Raw genomic sequence first — 25,764 nt, 5'->3', positions numbered from 1 at the left:
TGCTGACGTTTAAGGATTTTTGGGCAAGTGCATATAGGACTGTTAGCCCAAGCTAGATTTTTAAAAAACTCCAGAAGAGATTTTTAAAAAAGATTTCTTTTAGTGTTATACTTTTCAATTTAATTCATTTAATTAATTGTTGGCAAGAAATGAGCAGATGAGATGATGTTATTTAATCATAGGACAATGTGTTGTGAAAACCAGGATGGCAGACCCAGGGCTCACTTTTTGAAGAAAATGTGTTAACAATCCACTGCTGCTTTGTAAATTCCTGCAGTGGTTTCAGTATAAGTCCTAGATCACATTTAAAATTCATGTAAGTCATGAACATGAAGCTTAAACTCATGACTGTGCTTGCAATGCATCTTTTAAAACCTTATTTTACAAACTCTTGAAAGCCTTTCTTTTCATGTATAGTTATCACTATAGAGTTTAAATTTACCTATGTTGTGTGATTGTTTATTATATTGATGTTTGCTTCGCTTCTTGTGATAGCTGTATTTCTTACAGATAGGGCTAAAGAGGTTGGATATGTGTTTGTTTAAAGTGGTATCTTACTTAGACTTAAAATCGGACATGAGCAAACAAAAACTTTTTTATTTGAAAAGATAATATGAACCTTCATTTCGTTTGTTTTATTTTTAAAACGCGAACTGCATTTGTTTTAGATAAAAATGTTTTAAAAACAATTTTTGTTGTCCACAGGAAAAGGAAGGCCCTTTGCAGTCTGTTAAGGAAGAGCTTGGGAGTGGAATGGCCCAGGATGCTTTCTATGTAAAGATCAAGTTAATTTTGGGGGGTGTGTGTGTGTGTGTGTGTGTGTGTGTCTCAGCACAGTTGGTCCTCTAGTCGCTCACACCAGAGAGAGAAATAGTCTTTGCTGCTTCTCCTTCCCTAATCTCCGATATCCGATGATGCCGTCCAGTGATAACTCTTAGGCTAGTCTAAGCCATCGAGGGCCAGGCACTATTCTGGATGTGGGTGGACAGTACTGAACAAAACGAACACAGTGTGCCCGTGTGGAGCTTACAGCCTGGCAGAGAGCCAAAGCAACAGGTTACCCACCAAAGGAAAGTAGTGGGAAGAAAAGGAACGGGCATGGCGACAGAGAATGGTTGAGGGTGGAGGGCTGCACTTGGCTTCCTTTAGGTAAGGTCCTGGTAGACAGACCTGCAAAGGTGATACTGAAGCTGAGATTCGAGGGCCGACAAGGAGCCCCAGGAGGGTGGAAAGTTGTGGGGAGAAGCAGCCTAGGCCTCTGGTAGCCAGTGCAGAGGCCCCGAGGCAAGGACGTTTGACCTGTTGCAGGACTCATTACCAGGGAAGCCAAGCAGAGGAAGTTGACAGAGGACACATGGTGCAGAGCCCTGCAGACCAAGGCAAAGGGTGTGTGTTTACTCCGAGTGCAGAGAGGCCAGGCAGAGTGTCAAGTGGTGGTGGTGGGGTGGGGGGGGCTGAGGCTCAGAGTCAGAGAAGCTGAGCGTGAATCTCAGCTGGGTGATCTCGGGCAAGCTCTTAACCCTCCCCAGCCTGCTGTTATTACCCCCAGATGAAGAACCTAACCTCTCGGGATCGTGGTAAGGACTAACTGAGAACACCTGCACAAAATGGTTCACTATGTGGTATAACTTAAGAAAGAAAATAGTGTTTAAATATTTAACTTCAAATGCTGTCTCCCCACTTAAGTCAGTACTAAGATAAATGGAACTTTGTGCTGTATAGGGTAAAATACCTCCGTATTAAAATAGCATACATTGTAATTTAGCCTGTAGGATTGGACTGGACTTTTAAAAGTAGAAAAATCATATTTCTATGGCACAGATATTTAAGGAAGTATATTATTCAAGTATATACTTAGAGGTATGTCTTGGCTAATGTTCAGGCAGAAAAGATCCGTTTCATCATGGCAATTTGCATATTTATCAGCTTTCATTATCTGTAGGTATTAGTGTTGAAGTAATTTTCTTTTATGATCATTCATGACACTTAATGAGTGACAATACACTTGAATTTTTTAGTGTTTTAGAATTTCTAACGTTATTGAGGATAAAGGCTCTTCACCCCAGATATCTTTAACTCAAGTGCAGTGTCCCTTGAGTCTGGGTTCTCAAACTGTAGCGTCGTGATAATCACTGGAATGCCACCCTCAGCATTCCTGATTCCTAACAAGTCTCAGGTGATGACCATGCTGCAGGTGGTCCAGGAACCGCATTTTGGAAACTGCATGCATGCCTCATTTTACTGTGCTTTGCTTTATTGCACTTCACAGGTGTTGCACTTTTTACAAACTGAAGGCAAGACCCCTCCACCCGCAAAAAGATTATGATTGGCTTTATTTCGATACTTGCTTTATTGGGGTGGTCTGGAACTGAACCTGCAATATCTCTGAGATGTGCCTGTACTGTCTTAAGCCAACAAACTCACTCACTGCCTACATGGCTATTTACTGTTCAAAATGTAACTCTCTGTTTTATATTTACCCTCTGTTATTTCCACCCTGAATTTTTGTTGATAATAGTAGTTAGAAATATTACTTTAAAATAAATGTTCTTGGGGAAAAGAAGTAATTTGTAAACTATCAACCTTCCAGCTTCAATCACTTATTATTGATGCATTCCATGGTAAAGGATTTCAGAAAATAAAAGAATATTTTCAACAGAGATGGAGCCACATTCCTCAAAAATATAATCATCTTGTATTATACCATCTTGACAAATCAATAAATAAGGCAAGTAAGTTTTTTTGTTTTGTTTTCTGACCAGAATACCAATGTGCAATGATACGTTGGTTTTATTGAGATGTAATTGACACACAGCGCTGTTTATTAGCTTAAGGTGTATAGCATAGTGCTTTGACTTACAAGTGATTGTGAAATGTGAAGTGATTGTGACAATAAGTTCAGTTAACATCTGTCATCTCATAGAAGATAAAAGAAAATTGAAAAAAATAGATTTTTTTCTTGTGATGAGAACACTTAGGATCTACAGTAAAACCTTGATATAATGGACTAATTCAGACAAGGGGGGTGTCTGTTAAAGCTGAAAGTCTGTTAATATAATAAAATAGGTTTTCCAAATGCATATGTTAAAAAATTGACCTGTTTACCTGTTTTTACTTATAGTAGACATTTAAAATTACAGTAATTTTAAATTTATACTGAGTAGGTCTAGTAAATGCGTGCATTTACAGGCCACTGACTGTAAACAAATACACATGGCTGGGGCGGGACTTAGCGCAGGTGGGAAGATCGGCCTGCACACGTTAAAACTGCAGCAGAGAATCATGCCAGGCGACAACAGAACCAATTACCAATTACCGAGCACTATGTGGTGTGATCACCTGTTAATCATTTGCCGAACATTATTTACGAGCAGTGACTCTTGGATTTAAATATGTAGACTGTAGTTGTAGATATGTAATATTATTTATGTTGGTGAAATTACTACAGTGTTTTTTCCAACATATGGCCTATTAGCTAAAATTTGTTAAAAATAACAGTGAATTGATACCAAAAATAACCTGTTAATTTAATTATAAGCAAGTCTTGGTTAAAAGCATTTTTTTTTTTTTTTTAAAACATGACTTTTATTGATTTTAGAGAGAGGAAGGGAGGAGAGTGAGATAGAAACATCAATGATGAGAGAGTCATTGATCGGCTGCCTCCTGCAGGTCCCCTGCTGGGGATCGAGCCCACAATCCAGGCATGTGCCCTGACCAGGAATCAAACCGAGATCTCCTGGATCACAGGCCGATGCTCAACTGCCGAGCCACCCCAGCTGGGTGGAAATATTGTCTTTTAAATCCGAAGTTCGTTAAATCGAGGTCTACAAAATCGAGGGTTTACTGTATTCTCTTAACTTTCATTGTAAGACTTTTAACTTAGTGTGGTCTCATACCTAGGAACTGGATAAAAATGAATTCCAGTATGTTTCATTGCTGCTGAAATGTATTCAGCGGTTCTTCATTGATGGCCTCAAAGAAGATGAGCCTTTGCTAATTCAGCAGGGACTGATCCCAAAGATAAGTGTCCTGTTTTAATTTTGTATGGCTTTGGGTAACTTAACGAACTAGAGTGGATTCAGTTATCTCATTAAATTTGATATTTTATGTCCCTTTAAAATCAAATTTGAAAAGAAATTAGTAACAATGCTTATTGCCCATATCCAATCAAAATTGAGTTAGCATATGTTTCCTGATGGGTGTGCTGGACGGGGCACTTTGGGAGCACACAGCAAGGAGTCAGACACCATCCCTTCTCCTCTTGACAAGCCAATGCAGTAATCACATGTTTTTATTTAGTGAATTTGGCTTAGGAATATAAGATGAGTAGGGAGTAGACTATTCCACACTTCTTCCCCCAAAAGGCTCTATAAATATTTTAATAGACATTAGTAACAAGATTGGACCTAGATAAGTTATCAAATACTTCCCTTTGCCACAGCCAGCTTTTCCAACTTTCTAAAATCCCAGTTAAATCTGAAAAAAAAAAACAAAACCACAAAAAAACCCCCAAATAACAGAAACATTTTTTGCTTATTCTAAGTCATCCCAATTATAAAATTCTAGCCTGTTTTTTAATAACTAGAAAGTAACATTATGGATGCCTTTATAATGGCACCTGGAAGCAAAGCAGAGTTTGTAAAATCTCTTGCTGCAGCTCCCTCTTCATGATGAGATTTTGCAGCCCTGAGACTATTTATTTATTGGTGAGGAGGTGGAGATAGAGCGACAGAAGGGTGATCAGGCGGGTAATAACATCTTTGATTTATCCCCTGGACTGTACCGTCTGAAATTTGTTAAGAGAGAGAGGAAGGGAGAGGGAGAGAGAGAGATAGAAACATCAATGATGAGTCATCATTGATCGGCTGCCCCCTGCAGGGCCCCTGCTGGGGATCGAGCCCGCAACCCGGGCATGGGCCCTGATCGGGAATCCAACCGTGATCTCCTGGATCCTAGGTTGATGCTCAACCGCTGAGCCACACCAGCCAGGCTGCCCTTTTTTTACTCAAAAATGTGTCTATGCAGCTGCCCTCCCAGGGGAAAAAGAGTAAACACCAGGCTTTCCCTAAATCTTCTCAGGGGGTGGGGTGGGCGGTGGGGGGGAACTGAGGGTTGTGCTTATACAAACTGAATGCAATTCATTTTTCATTTAGCCTCACCTACCTCCCTGATACACACTCAGGCAGATAACAGGAAGCAGGGAAGAGAAGATAAAACTTGAAAGGAAATGGAGCAGGGGTACCTTGGAACCTTAAGCTGGTTATGGGGGGGGGGGGTGAGTTGCCATCTGCCCCAACCTGAACTTCCTATTTTGATTTAAGAACACTCTCCCAAAGGTTTCAAGTGTTAGAGCAAATCTCCACTGGAGTTTTGAAATCAAATAGAAATTTCCGTTGGAATTCTGATTGGTAAATTAGGAAAATTTCATAACCATCATTTAGACACACTTAAAGCATGTGCTGTTTATGTAACTTTTGGCCAAGAAGAGTAGATGGATATTACCAAAGTGGAGAGGATATTAGATTCTGTACTTCTAAAGCCAGTTGTGTTTGCAGGTCAACACAAAATGTGCTGGGGTGTTACTCTGCACAGAATAAAAATGTGCTACAGAAAGGAATGCATTAGTCCTGTGCCCTAAGATCCAGGAAGATTAAGCAACTCGTCCTGCACAATATACATATGAGTAGTAGCTAGTGCATCTGTAAATAACTGTGTCGCCTGGACTTCCAGGAACGACGCAGCTGTGGGACCGGTTGGTGTCATCTGTTAGACCATCCATGTGTGATCATGGCACGTAAATGGGTTCGGGAGTGACTTCCTGGTCCCAAGTCTTGGTCAAATAATGCAGCATTTCCCCTATTTCTCTGTATCTCTACTCAACCAATATATTTTGATGGGTTGGGAGGGGGGATAGGATTTGGGGAAATGAATGAATGGTGACAAAAATGTATTTAAAAGCATAGAATTTTGAGTGTGAATATAGGGAGGGAGAAACTGTCGCCTTAGCTGTGAGTTCCTCTGGCTGTGCAGAGCCACATTTCTTTCTTCTGGCTGTCGGAGGAAAGTTTGCTTCAGGAGGTGGATGATCCAGTCGAATGCAAATATTGATCTGATTTGAAATCATAGAAACATTAGTTGGAACATAGTTGTGGTTCTTGCTGCTGTGCCTTAGAAAGGCCTGGGGGCTTTAACAAGCACTGCCTGGGCCCCATCACCAGAGGTTCAGGTTTGCTGGGTCTGCAGTGGTCCCAGGTATGGGGGTGTTTCCAAGTTCCGGGGCTCTCCTCATGTGCAGCTGGCGATGAGAGCTGATCGGCTCGTTCATGGTCTTCAGCAGGGTGCCTTGTGTTCTTGGCTCCAAATTGGACAGGTTCCAGGCCCCACTCCTATAAGAGTTGTTTGTCATGAACTCATGCTATCAACTTCATGTTCAACTGGTAATTTCTAGCTACGCGTGCAGGACTTTTCCTTTCTTTTTCCGTTTTCTTTTCCTTTTTTTGTAAGAGTGACCAGTCTCAGCAAAACTGGTCCAAAGATGGCCCTTTGCTTTATTGAATAAATACGTTGTAGGAGGGTTTATAGAAGTTTATTTAAAATCATACCAATCCTAGCAACTTAATATAAACTTAGATAAATGTGCCTGTAGAAAAGAAAAATCTCCCAAGTAGCTGGAAGCTTTTGGCCAAAGGAAGGTAGCCAGATGTAGGCATATTTACTGTATGATGCGTACTCCTGGAGCCTGCTCCAAATTCTGCATCTCCTTGGAGAGCTTGTCTTCTACAGCTTCCCAGAGGTCAGGACATCTCCTGTGTCCGGAGGCTCATTTATCTCTTCACCCTTCCTCACAAGCCCCTTCTTGTGTTTTTCTGGCATTGCTCCTGGCCATGTCTAATCATTCTTGCTGGTATCTGAGAGCTTACTCATTGCAGCTCTGTAGCAGTATGATTACATCCTGGAGTGTTCTAGATGGAGGCCTTGGAGTGGATGGAATGGGAAAAGGTCTTTAAAATTATTTGCTCTAGTGAAAGAATGATCTTGTGAAATTTTATCGAGTAGGCAGTCATGCAGTCATGAGGGTTCCATCTGTGTTTCTTCTCTTGTGTACATGGCGACCTGGTTTGAAAGAACAGTAGGATTTCTGACCGTGGAAGATCTAGCTTCAGACACATCCCTGATTAATGTCACAGAAGACTTCTTTGACACAGTGCTGGTAAGGATGGGGGTGGATGCCTCGCTGAACAGATACCATTGGTAGTTTTCAGGAACCTTTGAGTTATTTCTAAAACTTGTATTTTTCTAAGATGTGGGTTTTACTAAAAGACTCATATTTTATTATTAGAATATGTTAAATAGAAACAAACATTAATATAGATAATCACTGTTATAGAAAGATGAGGTGTTTTATATATTCATACATACCAGTTCACCTGATTGAGAGTGATATGCTGATTTTAATAAAGTGATTGAAAGTCAAATAGGGTTTCTCTAGAAATGTTAGGATTAATGTATCAACATTATAGTTTATAATGCTTTTTAAAAGTAATGCAAGCTTTACTTTTTCTTTTTATTAGATTACTTCCAGGAGTACTAGAAAAGGTAAGTGTATTATTTACCACTAATTGGCTATTTGCTTTTTATTAATAGAATATTCTGGTACAGAGAGAATATTTGTCTAAATGATATGTGAAAGTAAAGTGGGTTTAATTGTTATATTTGGATTTATTGACCGTCTTATGGTAGTTGTGTTGTGATGTTGAAGTAGATTTTGTTGTAAAGTATGTCTCAGTTGGCCTGAGGTCCTGCCACCAGTGGCTACCTTGGTCCACTCAGGTATGGAGAGCCACTTTTGTGATTTCGAACCAGCAAAGTTTAGCTCTTACTGATTTAACTTGGTGCTGATTCAGATGCCTTTCTCTGTCTTTCAAGAGTGTAAAAGGCAAATTTTTAGAATATTTGGAAGTTAGATTGATGATTCTGTTCCATTTACTCAGCTTAAAGGTGATTTGACACCTTGAATTATGATACTATGGGTTCAAAGACACACTTAAAATATTTGAACACGTCAGAAATTGAGGCCATTTTAAAATGGATGTGGCCTCTTCCATTGTCTATCTTCTTATTTTTCTTTGAAAAGCTGTTATTAAGTCAACACTACATTCTACAATGGATGGAATCTTGTAATTGAGGAAATTCAATGCTAGAAGCTTAGGTATACATGGCGCTTAGTTAATTAATAATAATAATAATAATAAAAAAGTCCCCCTATTCTAAGTCAGTGGATCCAAATACTTTCAAGTCAATTTTTTTATGAACTTCATAAGTGATAGTTACCGTCTCTAAAATTGATTAATAAAATACACAATGGTAAAAACTACTTTGAATTTTGTAACATTTAAAAATAAACCTGTCTTTTATCAATTACAGCAGTGTATATCACTGCATATTTGAAAAAATATGTATATGAGAAAGATCTATCTACTCAGTACAATTGTTCCTTGGTCCACTTATAGATTCCTATCTTTACAATAGCTCCATCACTCCAGATGGAGGAAACACTGCTCTAAAACAGATGACTGTTTTAGTCAGCCCTGGCTGCCATCACAAAATACCATAGGCTCAGTGGCTTAACAACAGAAATTTATTTTCTCCCAGTTCTGGAGGCTGGAAACCTGAGATCAGGGTGCCAGCATGTTGGGTTCTGGTGAGAACTCTCTGGCTTGCTGTGCCCTCATGTGGGAGACAGCAAGCCAGCTCTCTGGTGTCTCATCTTATAAAGGCACTAATCTCATCATGAGGACCCCACCCTCATGACTGCATCCAACACTAATTACCTTTCCAAAGGAGCTCATTTCAAATATGATCACATTTCAAATATGTTCACATTAATAGGGTTTCAACCTATTAATTTGGGGGGAAACATGTAAATCCATAGCAATTACAGTTTGTTCTTGGAGCCCATTCTGGCCACCTTATGGCGGCTGACCTCTCTGCAAGTGTCAGATTTTCACACTTGACTGTCTGGCCTCTGACTGTCATTTTGCCATGGGTATTGTTATATCCAGGCTCTACGGAGTTGATACCTAATCTCTGTCTTTGAATTACAAAGATGCTTTCACTGACATTCCTACCTCCTCCTGCCATTGATAGAATTATTCCTTTCTTTTTGTTCCAAGATTTATGTCATCTTATTGGAAGTGTACCATTTTATGACTCCTTTGTTTTGTGCTTTGCTATATGGGTTATATTTTCTTTCACAATTTGCTTCTCTCTAGTGATTTGAATAGCTTATGTTCAAATTTTATTATACTGGTTACTCTAATTTTATTATCAACATCAAAATTATGGAACTTTATTTCTTCTTTATACTGTATAACAAGGAATTCAGCATGTTTTTATTCCTTCTCCATATTTTATCCAGATCTATTTCATTTAATCTGGGGCTTTAGGCCTGGAGTATGTCTATGTCTATGTCTGTGTCTATGCCTATGCCTATCTGTATCTTTATGGTCCCCTGCTGTCCAACTGGGCTCTGTTAGAATCTTCCTTTCAAGTTTTTTTTTTTTTTTTTTTAAATATGTCTTTATTGACTTTAGAGAGAGGAAGGGAGAGGGAGAGAGAGATAGAAACATCAATGATGAGAGAGTCATGGGCCGGCTGCCTCCTACACGACCCCTACTGGGAATGGAGCCCTCAACCCGGGCACATGCCCTGACTGGGAATCAAACCCTGATATCCTGGATCATAGGTCAACGCTTCCTCTCAAGATTTTAGCTGACAGGCAAGTTGTTGCCACAGCCCCGAGCCAAATATCTGATTTCCAGAGATTTATCTAGCAGTATTAATCTGGCTGTTTGGGCACTAAAGAGGGATCTTTAAATTTCTACTTTCTGGTTTGGGTTCCTACAATTTCATGAGTTACATGGGGGTTTAATAGCATATGATATGTGATGAGTAATTCATATATCAAAATTGCACATCTGAACCTATCAGAATAATACTGTGATCTTACCATAAGTTTTTGCAGTGTACACTACTGCTATCATTTCATATCTTAACATAATATGCTCAAACAAAATAAAAATAATAGTTCACTTAATAAGCATAGAGTATTACCATATCCTCTTTTAAAAGCTATGTACCGAGCCCCGCCAGGCTCGGCTCGGCGATTGAGCATTGACCTAGGATCCAGGAGATCAAGGTTCGATTCCTAGTCAAGGCACATGCCCGGGTGCAGTCTGTGTTCCTGGTCGTCGGGGGCATGCAGGAGGCAGCCGATCAATGACGACTCTCTCGTCAATGATGTTTCTATCTCTCCCTCTCCTTTCCTCTCTCTGAAATTAATAAAGACATATTAAAAACAAAAAGCTATGTACCAACATAAATACTGTTGAAGTTTCTGTGATTATGCTATTTAATAAAGGTCAACACTTTATTTAAAAATTTTCTGCTTCTGTTAGCATAAGACCTTATCAATTTTTGATTTTTATAGAATACGTAAATGTAAGAAACACATAGAAGCAACAGGACGCTGTGTGCAGGAGCTGCCCTTTGCACATGGCTCAGTCTGGACAAAAGGTGTTTTGCTTGAGCTGCGATCATCACAACAGCCCCACTTTGCATGTGCTGCTCTTGTTTTCCTTGGGGTGGGGTGGGGTGGTGGTCTGTGCAGAGCAAGTGTTTTGTGGCCTGGTGGTTTCTAGGCCTCAGAGCAGACCATCATTTGTCTCTTGCCTGGACTAATTCTGAAATGCTTATGGCTCCCATAGTGTCCCCAGCCTTTGGCTCTTCCTGCTGCGTAAGAAGGCATTTCCTTATTCTTTCTAGAATCCATTTGATTGTTTTAAAATTACGCTTTCAGGAAAAATTCAGATGTTGGATTCCTTCATGTTTACCTTAGGATCTCTGGTGACAGAAAAAACGGTAACTCATTTGACTCAACAAGAGGTGAGTGGCAAATAGCAAAACAGATAGTAGTTGCTGTAGAAACGCATAGAAACTGACCCCTGCTTTGTTCCTTCCCCATCAATGGCTCTCTCCAACTCGGAACAGGCTCTGAAGACTCTGAACAGCATTTTGCAAGCCGTACCTTGGGAAGAGAGAAAACAGCTCTCCCTGTCAGAAGGCCCCAGACGGCTCCTGTAAGTGACCTTGTACTCCGCTGCGTGATGGTGATGTCAGGCGAAATCCCTCTGCTGTGCTCCCCAGCCTGTCCTCAGGCTGCTGCTTCCTCCCCCTTCGGGAAGCGCTTCGCACCTATAATGGGTCAAGCACCGTGCCAAGGCATGAGGGAGGGCCGATGAAAAAAGCCAGACTTGGCGAAGCTCTTCCTTTTTAGTAATACGGGCTTTTGATATTTTTTTTCCATCAAGTTTGTGACATAAAGTGCATTCTTGGGCTACAGATAATTTTTTCACTGTCAATGTGAACTAAATAAGTTACTTGTGGGAGAATGTTGAGGACAGATCCTGCTGGTAAACGGCTTGGCTTCAAATCCTGATTTTGCCATCTGTGCTCACTGCATCATCTAGAGCACAGTCTTAACCTCACTGTACCTCAGTTTGCTTGTCTGTAAAATGGAGCCAACATTAATACCTGATTGATAGTTGTATACCAGTGGAATCACGCAATCCATTGAAAGTGATTAGCACATTCCCTGGTAGAGAGCAAATATCCAAAGGCTACCAACTATTAACTATACCAATAGGGCATGGAGTTTGTATTGCTTTTCTTTTCTTTCTTTTTTTCTTCTTCAAGACTTTAATTCTTTTTTTTAAATTTATTTTTATTGTTGAAAGTGTTACAGGTATCCCATTTTTCCCCCCAATTGATCCCCTCCACTTCACTCCCACCCCCTCCCCAGGCCTTCACCCCGTTATTGACTGTGTCCATGGGTTATGCATATATGCATATAACTTCTTTGGTTAATCTCTTCCCACCCTCCACCCCTTCCCTCTTTCCTGTGAAATATGATCGTCTCTTGCATGCGTCAATGTCTCTGAATCTAAATAGTTCATCAGATTCTTCCGTTTATTAGCTTCTTCTTAAAGAAGACTCTTCAGCATTTCACATAGTATTGGTCTGGTGGTGATGAACTCCTTTAGCTTTTTCTTATCTGTGAAGCTCTTTATCTGACCTTTAATTCTAAATGATAGCTTTGCTGGGTAGAGCAATCTTGGTTGTAGTTCCATGTTTTTCATCACTTTGAATATTTCTTGTCACTTCCTTCTGGCCTCCAAAATTTCTGTTGAGAAATCAGCTGACAGTCCTATGGGTGCTCCCTTGTAGGTAACTAACTGCTTTTCTCTTGCTGCTTTTAAGATTTTCTCTTTGTCTTTAACCTTTGGCATTTTAATTATGATGTGTCTTGGTGTGGGCCTCTTCGGGTTCCTCTTGTTAGGGACCCTCTGTGCTTCCTGGACTTGTAAGTCTATTTCTTTCCCCAGGTAGGGGAAGTTTTCTGTAATTATTTTTTCAAATAGGTTTTCAATTTCTTGCTCTATTTCTTCCCTTTCTGGCACCCCAATAATATGAATGTTGGGCCTCTTGAAGTTGTTCCAGAGGCTCCTTATGCTATCTTCATATTTCTGGATTCTTTTTTCTTTTTGCTCCTCTGGTTGTGTGTTTTTTGTTTCCTCATGTTCCAAATTGCTGATTTGATTCTCAGCATCCTCTACTCTACTGTTGACTCCCTGTAAATTATTCTTCATTTCAGTTCGTGTAGCCTTCATTTCAAATTGGTACTTTATTATGTTATCGATTTTCTCTGTTATTTCCCTAACAGTCTGCTTAAACATCCTTATAAACAAAATTCTGAACTCTGTATCCGTTAGCTTGCTTGGATCTATTTCATTTAGTTCCTCTTCTAGAGATTTCTTCTGTTCTTTCCTTTGTGACATGTTTCTTTGCCTCCACATTTGGCTGCTTCCTGGTGTTTGTTTCTATGTATTAGGTAGAGCTGCTATGTCTCCTGGAATTGGTAGAGTGGCTTTGTGTAGTAGGTGTCCTGTAGGGTCCAGTGGCTCAGCCTCCCCAGTCACCTGAGCTGGGCCTTCTAGGTGCTCCCCTGTGTGGGCTGTGTGCACTGTCCTGTTGTAGTTGAGCCTTGGTTGCTGTTGGTGTCACTGCGAGGAATTGACCCCCAGGCCAATCAGCTGTGAGGACCAGCTGCAACTATAGCCAGAGAGCTGCTGTGCTGGAGACACCCCTATGGGGAGGATTTACTTCAGTGGAGCTTTGGTGTTCAGCTAGTACGCCCCATGAGTGTGTCACTCGTAGATGCGGTAGGGTTGTAATCCAGCGTGGTCGAGTCTGACCACCAGGTGCACTGTCTCTGGGGCCTCCTGGGAGGTGCAAAGTCAGCCTGTGCCAGTGCCTTGCCCAGGGCCACCCAGCCTGAGCTACCAAGCAAACCCTAGTTGGCTGCTACTTGTGCTGGGCTTGGAGGTGCCCAGGAGAGGCCAAGCTATGAGCCAATGCAGCTGCTGCTAGTGCCAGGCCTGGTGCCGCTTATCAAGCTGTATGGGGCCGGCTGCTGCTTGTTTGAGATATTTTAGGAAAGTCCTGAGCATGAGGCTGGAGAGGCCACTTGCACAGAAAAGCCCCTGGAAATGGCCTGGATGAGCGGCAGGTGGGGAGGGGCGGGGCCTCCGGGAATCACGGGGCGGGGCCAAAGGTGTGAGTCAGGTGCTGGCGACTCAAATATGGCGCCTGCCTGTCGGCTGTGCCGGGAGGACTCGCCAAAGGAGCCATGGCCTCCGCCAGCCCTTCTGCCTGGGAGGAAGCCGCCCCTCCAGCTCTCGCCCGGATCTCAGGCAGGTTAGTTCCTCCCGAGTGTCCCAGGTCCTTTCAGGCTGCTGCCCGGCGCTGGGCTCAGAGGGAGCGTCCGAGTGAGTCGGTGCCGGGCCCTTTAGGAGGAGCTGCTGGGGCTCCCGCAGCCTCCGCGTCCCTCAGGGACAGTCCCTGCTGGTTTCACAGCCCAAAGGTGTGGGGACCTCTCCTCCCTGCCCTGGGGCCCTGGGCTGGGGCCTGCTGTGGGGCTGGGACCCTTCACTCTTCTGGGAAGCCTCCGCCCCCAAGATGCCCTCCCAGGTTTAACTTGCGGCACCGGGTGTGGGCCTGCGGCCGCCTCTCAGAGTTTCAGCCCTGATCCGCCCGCGCCTCTGCCCCTCCTCCCGGTCTCGATGCTTCTTCAGTTCCCTGGTTGTAGGGCTTCTGTTCAGCTGGATTCCAGGGGGTTCTGAGTGATGATGGCAGTTCTGTATTTTAGTTGTAATTGCGGCGGGTACAGCTGTTACCTACGCCGCCATCTTTGTTTCTCCCTGTATGGCTTTTCAAGTGATGGATTTTTTCTGTGTTGCTGCTCCAGTCACAATTGTGTAGCTTTGGGACATTGAAAGTTGGAAGTAAGGTTGTAATGTGTGACCATGGGAAGAGCAACACCAGCCCCCTGTTTTGAAATTGAACCTAAACCTATTACTGCGAGCTGACCACTGACTGGCATTGATGATGTCATTGTGGCGTGCAATCCTCATGTGACATGCAATCCTCATGTGACGTGCAATCCTCATGTGACGTGCAATCCTCATGTGACGTGCAGCCTTGACTGGGCACGGAAAGGTGACCTGGTTGACCAGAGTGTAGGCCTCAAATAGGTGACTGGGGAGCATGGAGCTCATTGCTGTCATGTTTGTCCATTTAACTAGTCTGCAGTATAGTTTTTCTAGTGAAGTTTTCCTAAAACATATTTATTGAATACATTAGTGAAATCATTATTGAGTTTTTTTAATCCTCACTTGAGGATATATTCTTATTGATATTTTAGAGAAAGAGGAAAGTGGAGAGAGAGACAGAAACATCGATTGGTTGCCTCCCGAACGTGCCCCACCCGGGATTGAACCCCACAACCTTTTGGTGCCCAGGAGGACACTGCAACCAACTGAGCCACCCGGCCAGGATGAAATCATTATTCTTCGTGGTGTATTTAGTATTGGAGATTAGCTGACTGGAGTTTTCTCCTAAGTTTTCAATTCAGTTCTATGGTCCTACCTTATTGTTTGTATGTGCTAGAAAGTCTGGAATATTCTAGACTTTGGGTAAAATATGCAAGCATAAAATTAAGCAGAACTCTCAGTGGTGCTGTTTTAAAGCTTCTATTTAATAGTAACAAATCAATAATTTATTATGAGAAACTGAAGTACTCTAAGATTTCTTAACAAATCTGTTCTTTAAAATGGGAGTTATTTTAAACATTAAAAAAATCCTACATCACACTTGTTAGCATTTAATTAAAATTGCTAAATACAGATGCTCCTTGACTTATAATGGGGTTATGTCCCAATAAACCCATCGTAAATTGAAAATATTATAAGTCGAAAATGCATCGAATACACCCAATCAAATGTGCTTAGAACACTTATGATAGTCAAAAGTCAGGCACAATCATCTAATACAAAGCCTATTTTAAAATAAAGTGTTGACTATCTCATGTAATTTATTATGCATATGGTTTTTGTGCCATTGTGACTTCAAAAAATCATAAGTCAAACCATTGTAAGTTGGGGGCAGTCTGCGTGCAATAGGGGTCTGTGTTAGTTTCAATAATGTAATAATCCTGTTATACCTGTAATATAATCAGTTTTTTAAAAAAGTTAAAAAAAACTCACTGGAAAGACTCACAGCACTTATTGTTAGTATTTCTTCTGGATGTCAAAATATGTAAAAAATGGGCACACATGCTCACAAAGTTGCTGAATTACAGAATTACAAAATTACAGAATCTTAACATTTGATGAATCATCAGAGATCATCAAATTGAATTCACTTTACAGAAGGAGAAATAGAAACACAGCTTTTTTTTGGAAAAAAAAAAGTACATTTATACAAACTTGAGAAAATTTTTCCATAAAAATCTATTTTTGACATTGAGAAAAATGTTAATACTGAATTTGAAATAAGTAGTTTCAAAAATATAAATCTTGGTTTAAAATTTTAATGCCAATATAGTGAAGTTTTGCCTATTTAGGTTCATTTCAATAAAATGCAGTTTATCTAAATGTTTTTCAGGAAAGATTTTGCAAGGACAATCTTGACTGTGGGTGGTAAGAAATGTTTAGCATTTTAAATATGAAAATATTAAATATTGGACATTAGGGGTTTTATGAGCATCTTGGAACTATGGGAAATAAATTATGGCCAAACTGAAAATAGGAATTAGGATATGGTTTGTCATTTATTATGAGAATTTTCAGCATGTTGAAAACCATAAAGAGTAATTAATGAATGCTCATTTACTCACCAACCAGCTTCATCAAATTTTATCATTTTGCCACATTTGTGCTCTCACGCCCCCCTCCATTGGTAGACGTAATCTTTGACTTGTGTTTTTCATTCCTCAGTATATATTTTTTTACTTTTACACTATGTATTCAAAAGAAACATACATTATTGTTTTGCAAATTTTAAAAGCATTTTATAAATCTCATTCTGTTGTACATATCCAGCTGCAACTTTCTTCTTATCTTTAAAACTATTTGAAATTTAAACATGTTGGTATATGTAGTTTTTATTTACCTGCTGTGAAATACCACAATCTTGAGATTTAATTTTTGTAGTAGAAGTATTTTCTAAAGGCTATTTGATGAGCTGCTTTTGATGAATGTTTTAATATATATAACATAAAATGCAGATATATTATTTATTTAAGATCTGTTACATGCTGTTTAGACCTACTGTTTAGGTGTTCTCCTACTATTTCTTAAATATTGAATTTAAATGATTATAATTACTCCAGGATACATCTTGCTGCTTAAAAGGCACAATACTAGGCTCATAAAATGGAATTTCTTAGAGCAAATGCTGATCTTTGGAACTCATTTCTTCCTTTGCTTTGAGCCCAGAATTACCCATGTTTTTAATCTCTAGATTACAACCAGCAGGTCTCTCTTTCTGAAGCATTGTGTAGACTGACAACTAAAACATCAAGGAATGACCTTGTCCGTCAGTGGTTTGAAGATGATGTCATTGCTGAAGCTTTCAAAAATATTAAGGATCGTGAATTTGAGACGGTGTGATTCCTGGTCTTCAAAATCCCATCTAATTTGCACTTATTAAGCATTCTCTTAGTACTTTCCTGGGCTCAGGGGAGGGTTTTTTTTTCCCCCCTTAAATATGATTAAGTTGCCATTCTTGAACTTTTCGTTTCCCACTTATGTGAAGCAATTTGAGGACAGTACAAACAATATTGTAGGTCAAATATGGGGATACAGGCAGGACTTCTTTATGGGTAACGTAGAAATGACCTATGTGTGAATTTAATGGATTGAGTCAGAGAAAATGTGAGGCAGGGGAACAGCTTTTCAAGGAACCTTGAAGAGCTGGAGGAGTAAAGAAAGTGAATTTCAGCCTTGCAGAGAGCAGCCGGTGTAATAACGGGAGGCTGTTAATTGGCACCCTGTGCGGTAGTGCTGGAGGAGTATTATGGGTGTTCGTGTTGGGAGCCATTGAGCTGCTCCAGTTTGGAGGAACAATAATTTTCAGTGTCTCCCATGAGCCTGGGTTCACTGCAGTTGTCTTCTCAAGTTGCACTAAAATAGCTGATGGTTTTGTTGCATACTCACCTTCATCTTAAAGTAGCTAAAATGTTTTCCCTCTTGGAAAAAGTTCTGAAAATGAGGGTTAGACACTTAGGGAAGGGAAAAATTATTTATAACTGTGTTCATGTTGAACTAGGCTTTTTGGTTTGAATGGCTGTGCAGTTGGGATTCTATTAATCCTCAATGAGGATATTTTCTTCCATTGATTTTTAGGGAGAGTGGAAGGGAGGGAGGGGGAGAGAGAGAGAGAGGGAGAGAAACATCCATGTGAAACAGACACATCGATCTAATCCATTGCCTCCCGCACATGCTCCGACCAGGGTCCCGGGGCTAGGGATCAAACCTGCAACCCTGGAATCGAGCCTGTGACCCTTTGGTGGGCAGGCCGATGCCCTAACCACCGAGCAACACCAGCCAGAGCTAAATATATTATTAAATATATTATATTTGACTCTGAGCCTATTGCCAGACCTGTAATAGTCAGGATTCAATTTGATCTAAATGGAAAGACCATGAGCCCCTGGAGTGCCACCTCCCTGATTTATAAGTATTTTGATATTTGCATTTTGGCAAGTTGACTTTCGAGAAACCCAAGTGTCCTCATCTGTAAAAATGGAAATGAAACTGACCTCAACACTGGGAGAATTAAATGAGAGAAAATGAAGGTGCCAGGCATGCTGTAGACACCCAGATGTTAGTTTATTTTCTCCTCCGTGGTGTTCTCTCATCTGCATGGAAATTTGATGAAAATAGGACAAAAGTAATTATCTTGGTTTTCAAGTCATATCCCACACCCTAGAGTCATCAACTCCTTAATCGAACCACTTTTATATTAAGGCTTACGTTACTGTTGTCTATTTAGTGCTGAATGTAGGCATGGAGTGTAAGGACTGAGTACAACATCCAGTCCTTCCGACTAAAGGGACAAAAGCCTGGATCAGAGTAGAGTCTCTTTGGCTTTTGAATTTTGGAGGCAACAAATGTACCTTCCTAATAGATGTTGGATAGGAGAACTCTAAAAATACTCTTTATTTTTAGAACATACACTGGGAGAGAAAACCCAGGAAGTAGTGGGGTAGAGTATTCTGGGTAAGGAAAACTGGCAGGTGATAATATACCCAGGTAAACCCAAAGTCAATAAGTTTTATGGCTTTGTGGTTGGCTTGTGCTGGGCAGATGTTAGGGAGATGGATACCCAGTGGGTTAGTCAAATATTGTCATCCAGCTCATCAGTAAGATGTATTTCTATTCTACTCTTCTAACCAAGGGAAACATAATTGTACATGTAACTACACTTCCCTCAGCTGAAAATCTCCTGGTTGGGGGATTCCTTCTAGAACATAGATCTGGAGCCTCCTTTTTGTGACACAAAGTATTGTTTTAGTTAACATATAATATTGAATCCTCATGAAGCCTGTGATATTACTAGATCTTGGAAATTTAGAGGCAAACACTGGCCTCTGCATGCTGGTGAGGGTGGTACTATTTAAGACATCTTGATGTTCTATTAAAAAGTTTGCATTATTTACTTTGAAGGACAGTAGACTGTTTCTCAATTACCTAAACAACAGACTTGGCGACCAAAGAAGGTAAGATATTTCTCTGAGCATTATTTTATTGACTAGCTTATTCTGAAAAGATCTAATATCAGAAAAATCTAGGATCTGTTTTATTTTATTTTAGGACAGACTATAGGATACATAATTTACTGAGTACTACTGAGTTATCCATTGAGTAAAAATCTCGGAAGATTAGAGATATTCTGCCTATTCATTTGTGTGTTTAAAAATAATCTCTATCAGTCTTTTAGCATATTTATGATTTGGAATATTTCTAACAATCTTCTGGGAAGATTTTATGAAGAGTGATTTCCTACAGACTTGAGGTCACTAGAGATAGGTGTATTATGGACAGTAAATCCTTGATGAGAAGATATTTGCTAAATTCACTCCTTTTATTGGGAATTTTGCCAAGTGACTGGGCAGAGATAATAGTACCAGTAAACTTGGCTTGTAGACTGCCAGATCGGAGACTTGAAATTTAGCCACAGTAGATCTCCATTTGCAGGTCTGAGATCCCTTTTCATACCTTGTACAAAGAGGCTTGATGGTGTGCCCTAGTTATAATTGCCTGTTTGTAGAACACCTGTAGGTTGGGCTTGGGTTCCATCCATATTTTTACTTTTTAATTGTGAAGTGTTTTACAGGGTCTATTCATTTCCGTGTGTTGCTGCTTTTGCTGATGGGCATGAGGTATGTTTGTATTTCTTGGGGGCCGTGAGGGTGGTGTGTAACGAAACCCATGGTTAGGTTTACTTAGGCCATGCTGCTCTTGCTACTCAGAAGGGCTCTTTATAAAAGGAAGCTCACTTCTCGTAGAGGCCTCAACTCTGAAGCTCATTGTCCCTTTCCCCATCTTTCATACTGTAACTGGGGTGCATTACCAGTAAGTTTAAGTATCCTACTGTTACTACTAGATCAACAGATTTTAGGGCATACAGGTGCACATGAGGTCAATTACAGGAGCCTAGACTTATTTTACTCTGTTAGTAGTTAACAATATTCATGTCTAGATAAAGGGAAAAGGGCAATTTTCTACACAGTTGATGCTTCCTACTCCATCCCCAGCACTTGGGGGCACTTTCCCTTTTTTCTAGATAATTCTAATTTGTACTTTATAGTTCAAAATTGAGCAACCTCTTTCTACTCCTTCCTTTGGTTTCCAGAGGAACAAGGTCCTTCATGTAAAAGTGTCCCAACCTGCAACATCTCAATTTTGGTGTAAAATCTTCAAAGATCTCTGAACCTTGACTCTGTTGGCGGTTTCCTGGACCATGTCCTCAGAATGTCCTAATAAACCATTTCTTTGTTTTGGATTCAGAACCCCCTTCTAGGCCTCTGTGAACTACATCTGCAACTCATGATTACACTACAAATTTCTCTCTAGAATTGGTTTTGGTAGCTTGATTCCTATATCTAAATTCTATTTTTCCTTCTAATTATCTGGGGAGTCCAATCTCTGTTTGGTTTGTCTTCTTTCTTGGACTTCTGAATTTCTTTCAGCTACAATCAGGGCCCTTACACTGGCTTCCAGGAACACATTGTGGGTTAAAACCTTTATTCAACTCGATAGATATAAGAAAGTTGGTATGTGTGATGGAAAGGTGTCCAAGAAATACTATTTATTGGAAAACCAGGTGTAGAATAGTAAGTCTAGTGCTTGCTTCATTGCTGTGGAATAAAGATTCTATATGTCCTGAGATATGTCTACAACAGGTCTGGGAGAAAACAAAGACATTGTCAGTGGTGCCTATGGGAAGTCAGGGGGCAGAGAAGGAGATGTTTGCTGTTTCTTTAAACACCATACTGTTGGACTCTTTCTCTTTACTATAAGCATATTATATTTTATAATAATTAAAATGAAGAATATTTGAAATCTTTAAGTCTTAGCTCTGTTCTAATAGATGATAAGTTAAAAGGCAAATAACCACTTATATTTGGTCCCAGTACTTCCTTCGCTAGAAGTTTCCATCCATATGCACTGTGGACTGTTACTGCTGAAACATAGAATTGCTGTCTCTGTGACTTCACTAGGAAAAAAATTTGTGTGGACAGAGTCATCTGGCACATGTGAACATCTATTAAATAGTAAGGGATAGTGGGTCATTTTTTTCCTTCAGAAATAGCTTAGTTGTATAAAACCAAGGCCTCTTTTGTTTTGCAAAAATTAGTAAGGCAATAAAAAGGACACCCTATAATATTGGGGTAGTGTTTAAGAAAAAGCGGAACTTCTGTTTTTAATGAGAAAATTTTCATCTGACCCTTTGACATGATATTTCTGTGTATAATTTATGCTGAAATTATTTCTTACAGATGAGAAAACCAGCAGATGAAAAATTAGAGGAATTTTGGATTGATTTCAACCTAGGAAGTCAGAGTGTAACTTTTTATATAGATAATACCAAGGTAATTACATTTGATTTCTGTTTAAAAGCACTTAGAGATTGTTCATATGCAAGTATGTGTTATGTGCTCATGAATTTCACTTATTTTTTTCTCCAAGAGTGCTCTGTGGGACTCAGTAAGACTTTTGAAGGAAGCAGTGATTAATTTCAGCATAATAGGTAAGATGATAAATTATCAGAGTATTATTTCTGTTTATAGTTGCAGCATATGCTTAGTTAATTATAGAGTAGACTTTGTGCCTTAGAGTGGACATGTGGTGGAAGGAGCACTGGGCCCAGGACCGGGATGCAGGGGTACAAGACTGGTGACTCCTTCGCTTTGTGACTTTGGGATTCAGTTACTTGCCTGGCTTTCTCACTGTAAAAATGATTTAGTTTTTAAAAAAATGAAAAGTAAAATTACTGTGTGATCCAGCAATTCCATTTCTTGGTATATATCTGGAATAATTGAAAGCAGGACTTGAAGAGATATTTATACACCCCTGTTCATTGCAGAGTTGTCAAGAGGTAGAAGGAACCTAAGTGCCTATCAGTGAATGGATAGATAAACAAAAATGGGGTGTATACATACAGTGGAATATTATTCAACTTCAAAAAGGAAAGAAATTCTGACACATGCAACAACATGGATGAACCTTGGCATTACTCTAAGTGAAAAAAGCCAGCCATGAAAGGACAAATACTGTGTGATTCCACTAATATCAGGCATCTGAAGAAGTCAACCTGATGGAAATGGTAGAATGGTGTTTACCAGGGTCTGTGGGAAGGGAAATAGGGAGCTGTTTGATGGGTACAGTTTCAAATTCACAAAATAAAAATGTCCTGGAGATCAGTTGTACATATATATATATATATATATATATATATATATATATATATATATATATGTATGTATATAGGTATATAGGTATATAGGTATATAGGTATATAGGTATATAGGTATATAGGTATATAGGTATATATGTATATATGTGTATATATACACACACACACACACTAACAATATATACCAACACTATCAAACTGTACACTTAAAAATGGTTAACATGGTAAATATTATTTTTTGTACCATAATTTTAAAAAAAGAAAGATTTAGTGCCTGTCTTTCCCTTCCCACAGATTTAGAGCAATTGTCAATGAGTTTATGTGGGTATGTGCCACCTGTATCTGAATACCATCCCTCTGACTCCACCCCTTAAACCTCTGTGACTCACCTTTCTTCTCAGATTGATAGATAGGGCTGAGGGGCATGAAATCAGGAGTGATCCTTTTCTGGGTGGCTGCAAGTAACCTGTTATTCCAGTTCAGCATTTCAGCTATAATCATACTTGAACATCAATCAGGATTCCTGAATTGGGTCTTTAAAAAACAGAGGGATGTTAGGAAGGTGGGGGGAGGCAGAAGTGGACAAAGGAGGGATAAATGGGGATGAAAGACTTTGGGTGGTGAGTACACGATGCAGTCTGCAGATGATATTTTGAATTGTACACTTGAAACCTGTATGGCTTTACTAACCAATGTCACCCCAGTAAATCCAATAAATAAATAAGTTATAAATGAACAACAACAACAAAATAATAAAGTGACATTTTTGCAAATAACAGTATATATAACATTTTTCCAATAATTGGGTTTAGTAAAGATTTAAAATGAAATGTTATGTGATTATATGGATATTATACTTCACTTCTTTCCACAGAGGGTTTAGGTCAGCTTGCATAATTATTCCAGAATGACAGAAATGGAAAATTGGAACCACAGACAAGACTAAAAATGTCTGTCATGAAGGCTAGTATAGTCCGACGTGGAGATTCAGATTTGGTGCTTAGCTTCTTGAAAGCAGGGTGAAAAGTGAAACATAATCTGTAACACAATTCTTTCTCATCATACAAATCCTGGAGAGAACAAATTCTTCCTAGCCTTGAACTCTAACCGAAGGTTCTCCCCTGGGACCACTTAGGATAAGGTAATCCTTCCTCAGCCCCGAGCTCCCCTTGCTGGAATTTTTTGTGTACATGAGCTAACTTCATTATTCTGTTAAATGATAATTTTTGAAAAGATGAAATCATGATCCTCATATAAATATTAAGTGAACGTGAGTTGAAGATTTTATTTAATTCACTAATTAATAAGGAAATCAGTGAGATGTAATAACCAGTTCAGAGGAGAATTCAAAACCCCACATATATAAGCAACACTGAAATGAACTTACAAATAGATTTAAAACTAGACAGTTGCATTCACAGATACAGTTAATTTTAATTTCTAGGGACAAGAATAATTTTTATTATTATCAGTTTTCTACAACTCATAGATTTGTAAAATTGCTCAGAGACAATGAAAAGTGCAGATAACCCAGAGGGGATTCTAGAGAGGCACCCAGGAACTTTTTGGCTCATTTCAGTATGTTTCACAGTTTTCTGTATTCTTCTCAGTGCTTGTGAGAATTTGTTCTAATGTGCAAGAATTTTTACTTTCTCCTTTAGGATGTTGTAAGGAAAAGAGGGAAACTTTAGGATGGGTAGGTGAGGCAGTAAAGCACATGGCAGAAGAGGAGGAGAGACTTTTCCAGTGAAGCTGTGGGGGAATGAAGGAAAAGATGAAGAGAAGGGAACCTAGATTTTGGAGCTATAGGCATAGCAACCACAGTTACCATCTGAGGAGCCGGGCAGTTGGAAGCACTGAGAGAGAGCGTAAAAGAAAACTGTATACTCACAACACTTCTGACACCAGAATGTATAGAGTTTTTCTCAGATTATCGGTTCTGATGCTAACTACCTGGAGATAGCACAGACCCCACAGGTTGAGAGTTCAGTTCCATAAGACTCCCCCCACTAATCTTAAGTTCCAGTGTTATGAGAGAGCTGCTTGAGTTGAAGGGGCCTCTCCCCTACTTGACTCTTGTCACACTTGTGGAAAAGAATTCAGACGAGTGACAGAAAGCAGTGTTGAAGCAAACCAAGTGAATTCATTAAGGAAGGAAAGCAAGCAAATTTATTAAGAATACACTTGGCATAACACACAAGTGGGCAACTCAGCTAGTCTGAGTGCCCCACCTGATGGGGGTTCAAGGGTTTTATACTTTCTCCCCTATAGCTTTCAAGGTTCCCCTGCCAGATAGACTAGATTTCAAGTACCCCTTTTACATTGTTGCAGCTTTTCCCAGAATTTATGAGAACATCTGGTGGTTTTATCTTGACAAGTCCCAAGAGTGCTGACTTCCTTGTTCAGTGGGTGAGATAAACTCCCCTTTTTCCCCTCCCTTTTCCCTCCTTCTGCCCTAGTAGCTATATATCCTGCCACATTCCTCCCTCAAGTGACACCATCCAAATGCTTTTGGGGTTTTTATTATTTGTTCCCCAGACTTCATCTGGTCTTGGGTTTAGCTGGCACAAATGTCATTAATTGGGTCTTTGTTCTCTATTTTCCCAAGTCAGGGTGATTTAAGCTATGTATTCTCTGGTTAAGGAGGAAAGGTATAAACCATTTACTCTCAAGTGTCCTTGGTTGGGGACGATAGGTCTTGTGATTGACAAGCAGGCTGCATGTTGCCTAAACTGTTTGGCCTTGTTTAATTTTCTTGCCTCAGTTTCCTCATTCCACTTGCCCAGGAATTTTCCTAGCTTCCTATTGTCCTGCCACACCAGGTGGCAACCTGTACTTCTGACCAACTAGCTACAAATTGAGGGTTCCTGCAGCCTCCTTCTCAAGTTTGATAATTTGCTATAATGGCTCACAGAACTGGGAGAAACACTTAAGTAACCAGTTTATTATAAAGGATAATATCCTTTATTATTGTTTTCTTAGTTTAAGTTCCTGAACTCCAAACCTTGCTCCTGTAATCATTTGCAGGAACCAACTTGCCAAAGTTAATATTCTATATACTTCATTAATATATCACATTTCTGTGAGACTGTAATTTACAAAGTGCCTCACAGCATCTGAAGGAGATGGGTATTATTTTCTATTTTTATAGCCAAGGAAACTGAAGACTGTAGCAAACTCTCCAAACAACACCTTAGTTTCATATGCAACTTCTTGCTAAGGAATTGGCAATGTTTTAGTAGTATGTTGAGTGCTTGGTGCAGCCCTCAGGTAATTTCTTCTGACTCTTGTATGTCCTTGTATGTTTGTATTGAGCTCTACAGCCCAAACAGATGTTTACTTTTTTAGATATTGTTTGAATGACTTCGGTTACAGTGTTTCATA

At 39.8% G+C, this 25,764-nt stretch overlaps 1 protein-coding gene across 1 annotated transcript in view; it reads left to right on the top strand.

The window, feature by feature from the left end:
* The window catches only part of SYCP2L (synaptonemal complex protein 2 like), a gene marked incomplete at its 5' end in the record, with an annotated part of 61,558 nt that overhangs the window by 647 nt on the left and 35,147 nt on the right, over window positions 1-25,764 (top strand). The window contains 12 exons of the mRNA XM_081145375.1: window positions 2,591-2,728; window positions 3,901-4,024; window positions 7,110-7,210; window positions 7,572-7,596; window positions 10,859-10,944; window positions 11,050-11,138; window positions 16,063-16,097; window positions 16,921-17,063; window positions 19,128-19,180; window positions 19,798-19,843; window positions 21,464-21,556; window positions 21,654-21,714. Of these exons, the coding sequence (XP_081001501.1) occupies window positions 2,591-2,728; window positions 3,901-4,024; window positions 7,110-7,210; window positions 7,572-7,596; window positions 10,859-10,944; window positions 11,050-11,138; window positions 16,063-16,097; window positions 16,921-17,063; window positions 19,128-19,180; window positions 19,798-19,843; window positions 21,464-21,556; window positions 21,654-21,714 (994 nt within the window). The remainder of the gene's footprint in view (window positions 1-2,590; window positions 2,729-3,900; window positions 4,025-7,109; window positions 7,211-7,571; window positions 7,597-10,858; window positions 10,945-11,049; window positions 11,139-16,062; window positions 16,098-16,920; window positions 17,064-19,127; window positions 19,181-19,797; window positions 19,844-21,463; window positions 21,557-21,653; window positions 21,715-25,764) is intronic.

This window comes from Miniopterus schreibersii, assembly GCF_964146895.1.
Source record: "Miniopterus schreibersii genome assembly, chromosome: 8".
Classification (NCBI taxonomy): Eukaryota; Metazoa; Chordata; class Mammalia; order Chiroptera; family Miniopteridae; genus Miniopterus; species Miniopterus schreibersii.
The sequence above is the reverse complement of the archived record's forward strand: the minus strand, read 5'-3'. Positions and strand labels throughout refer to the sequence as shown.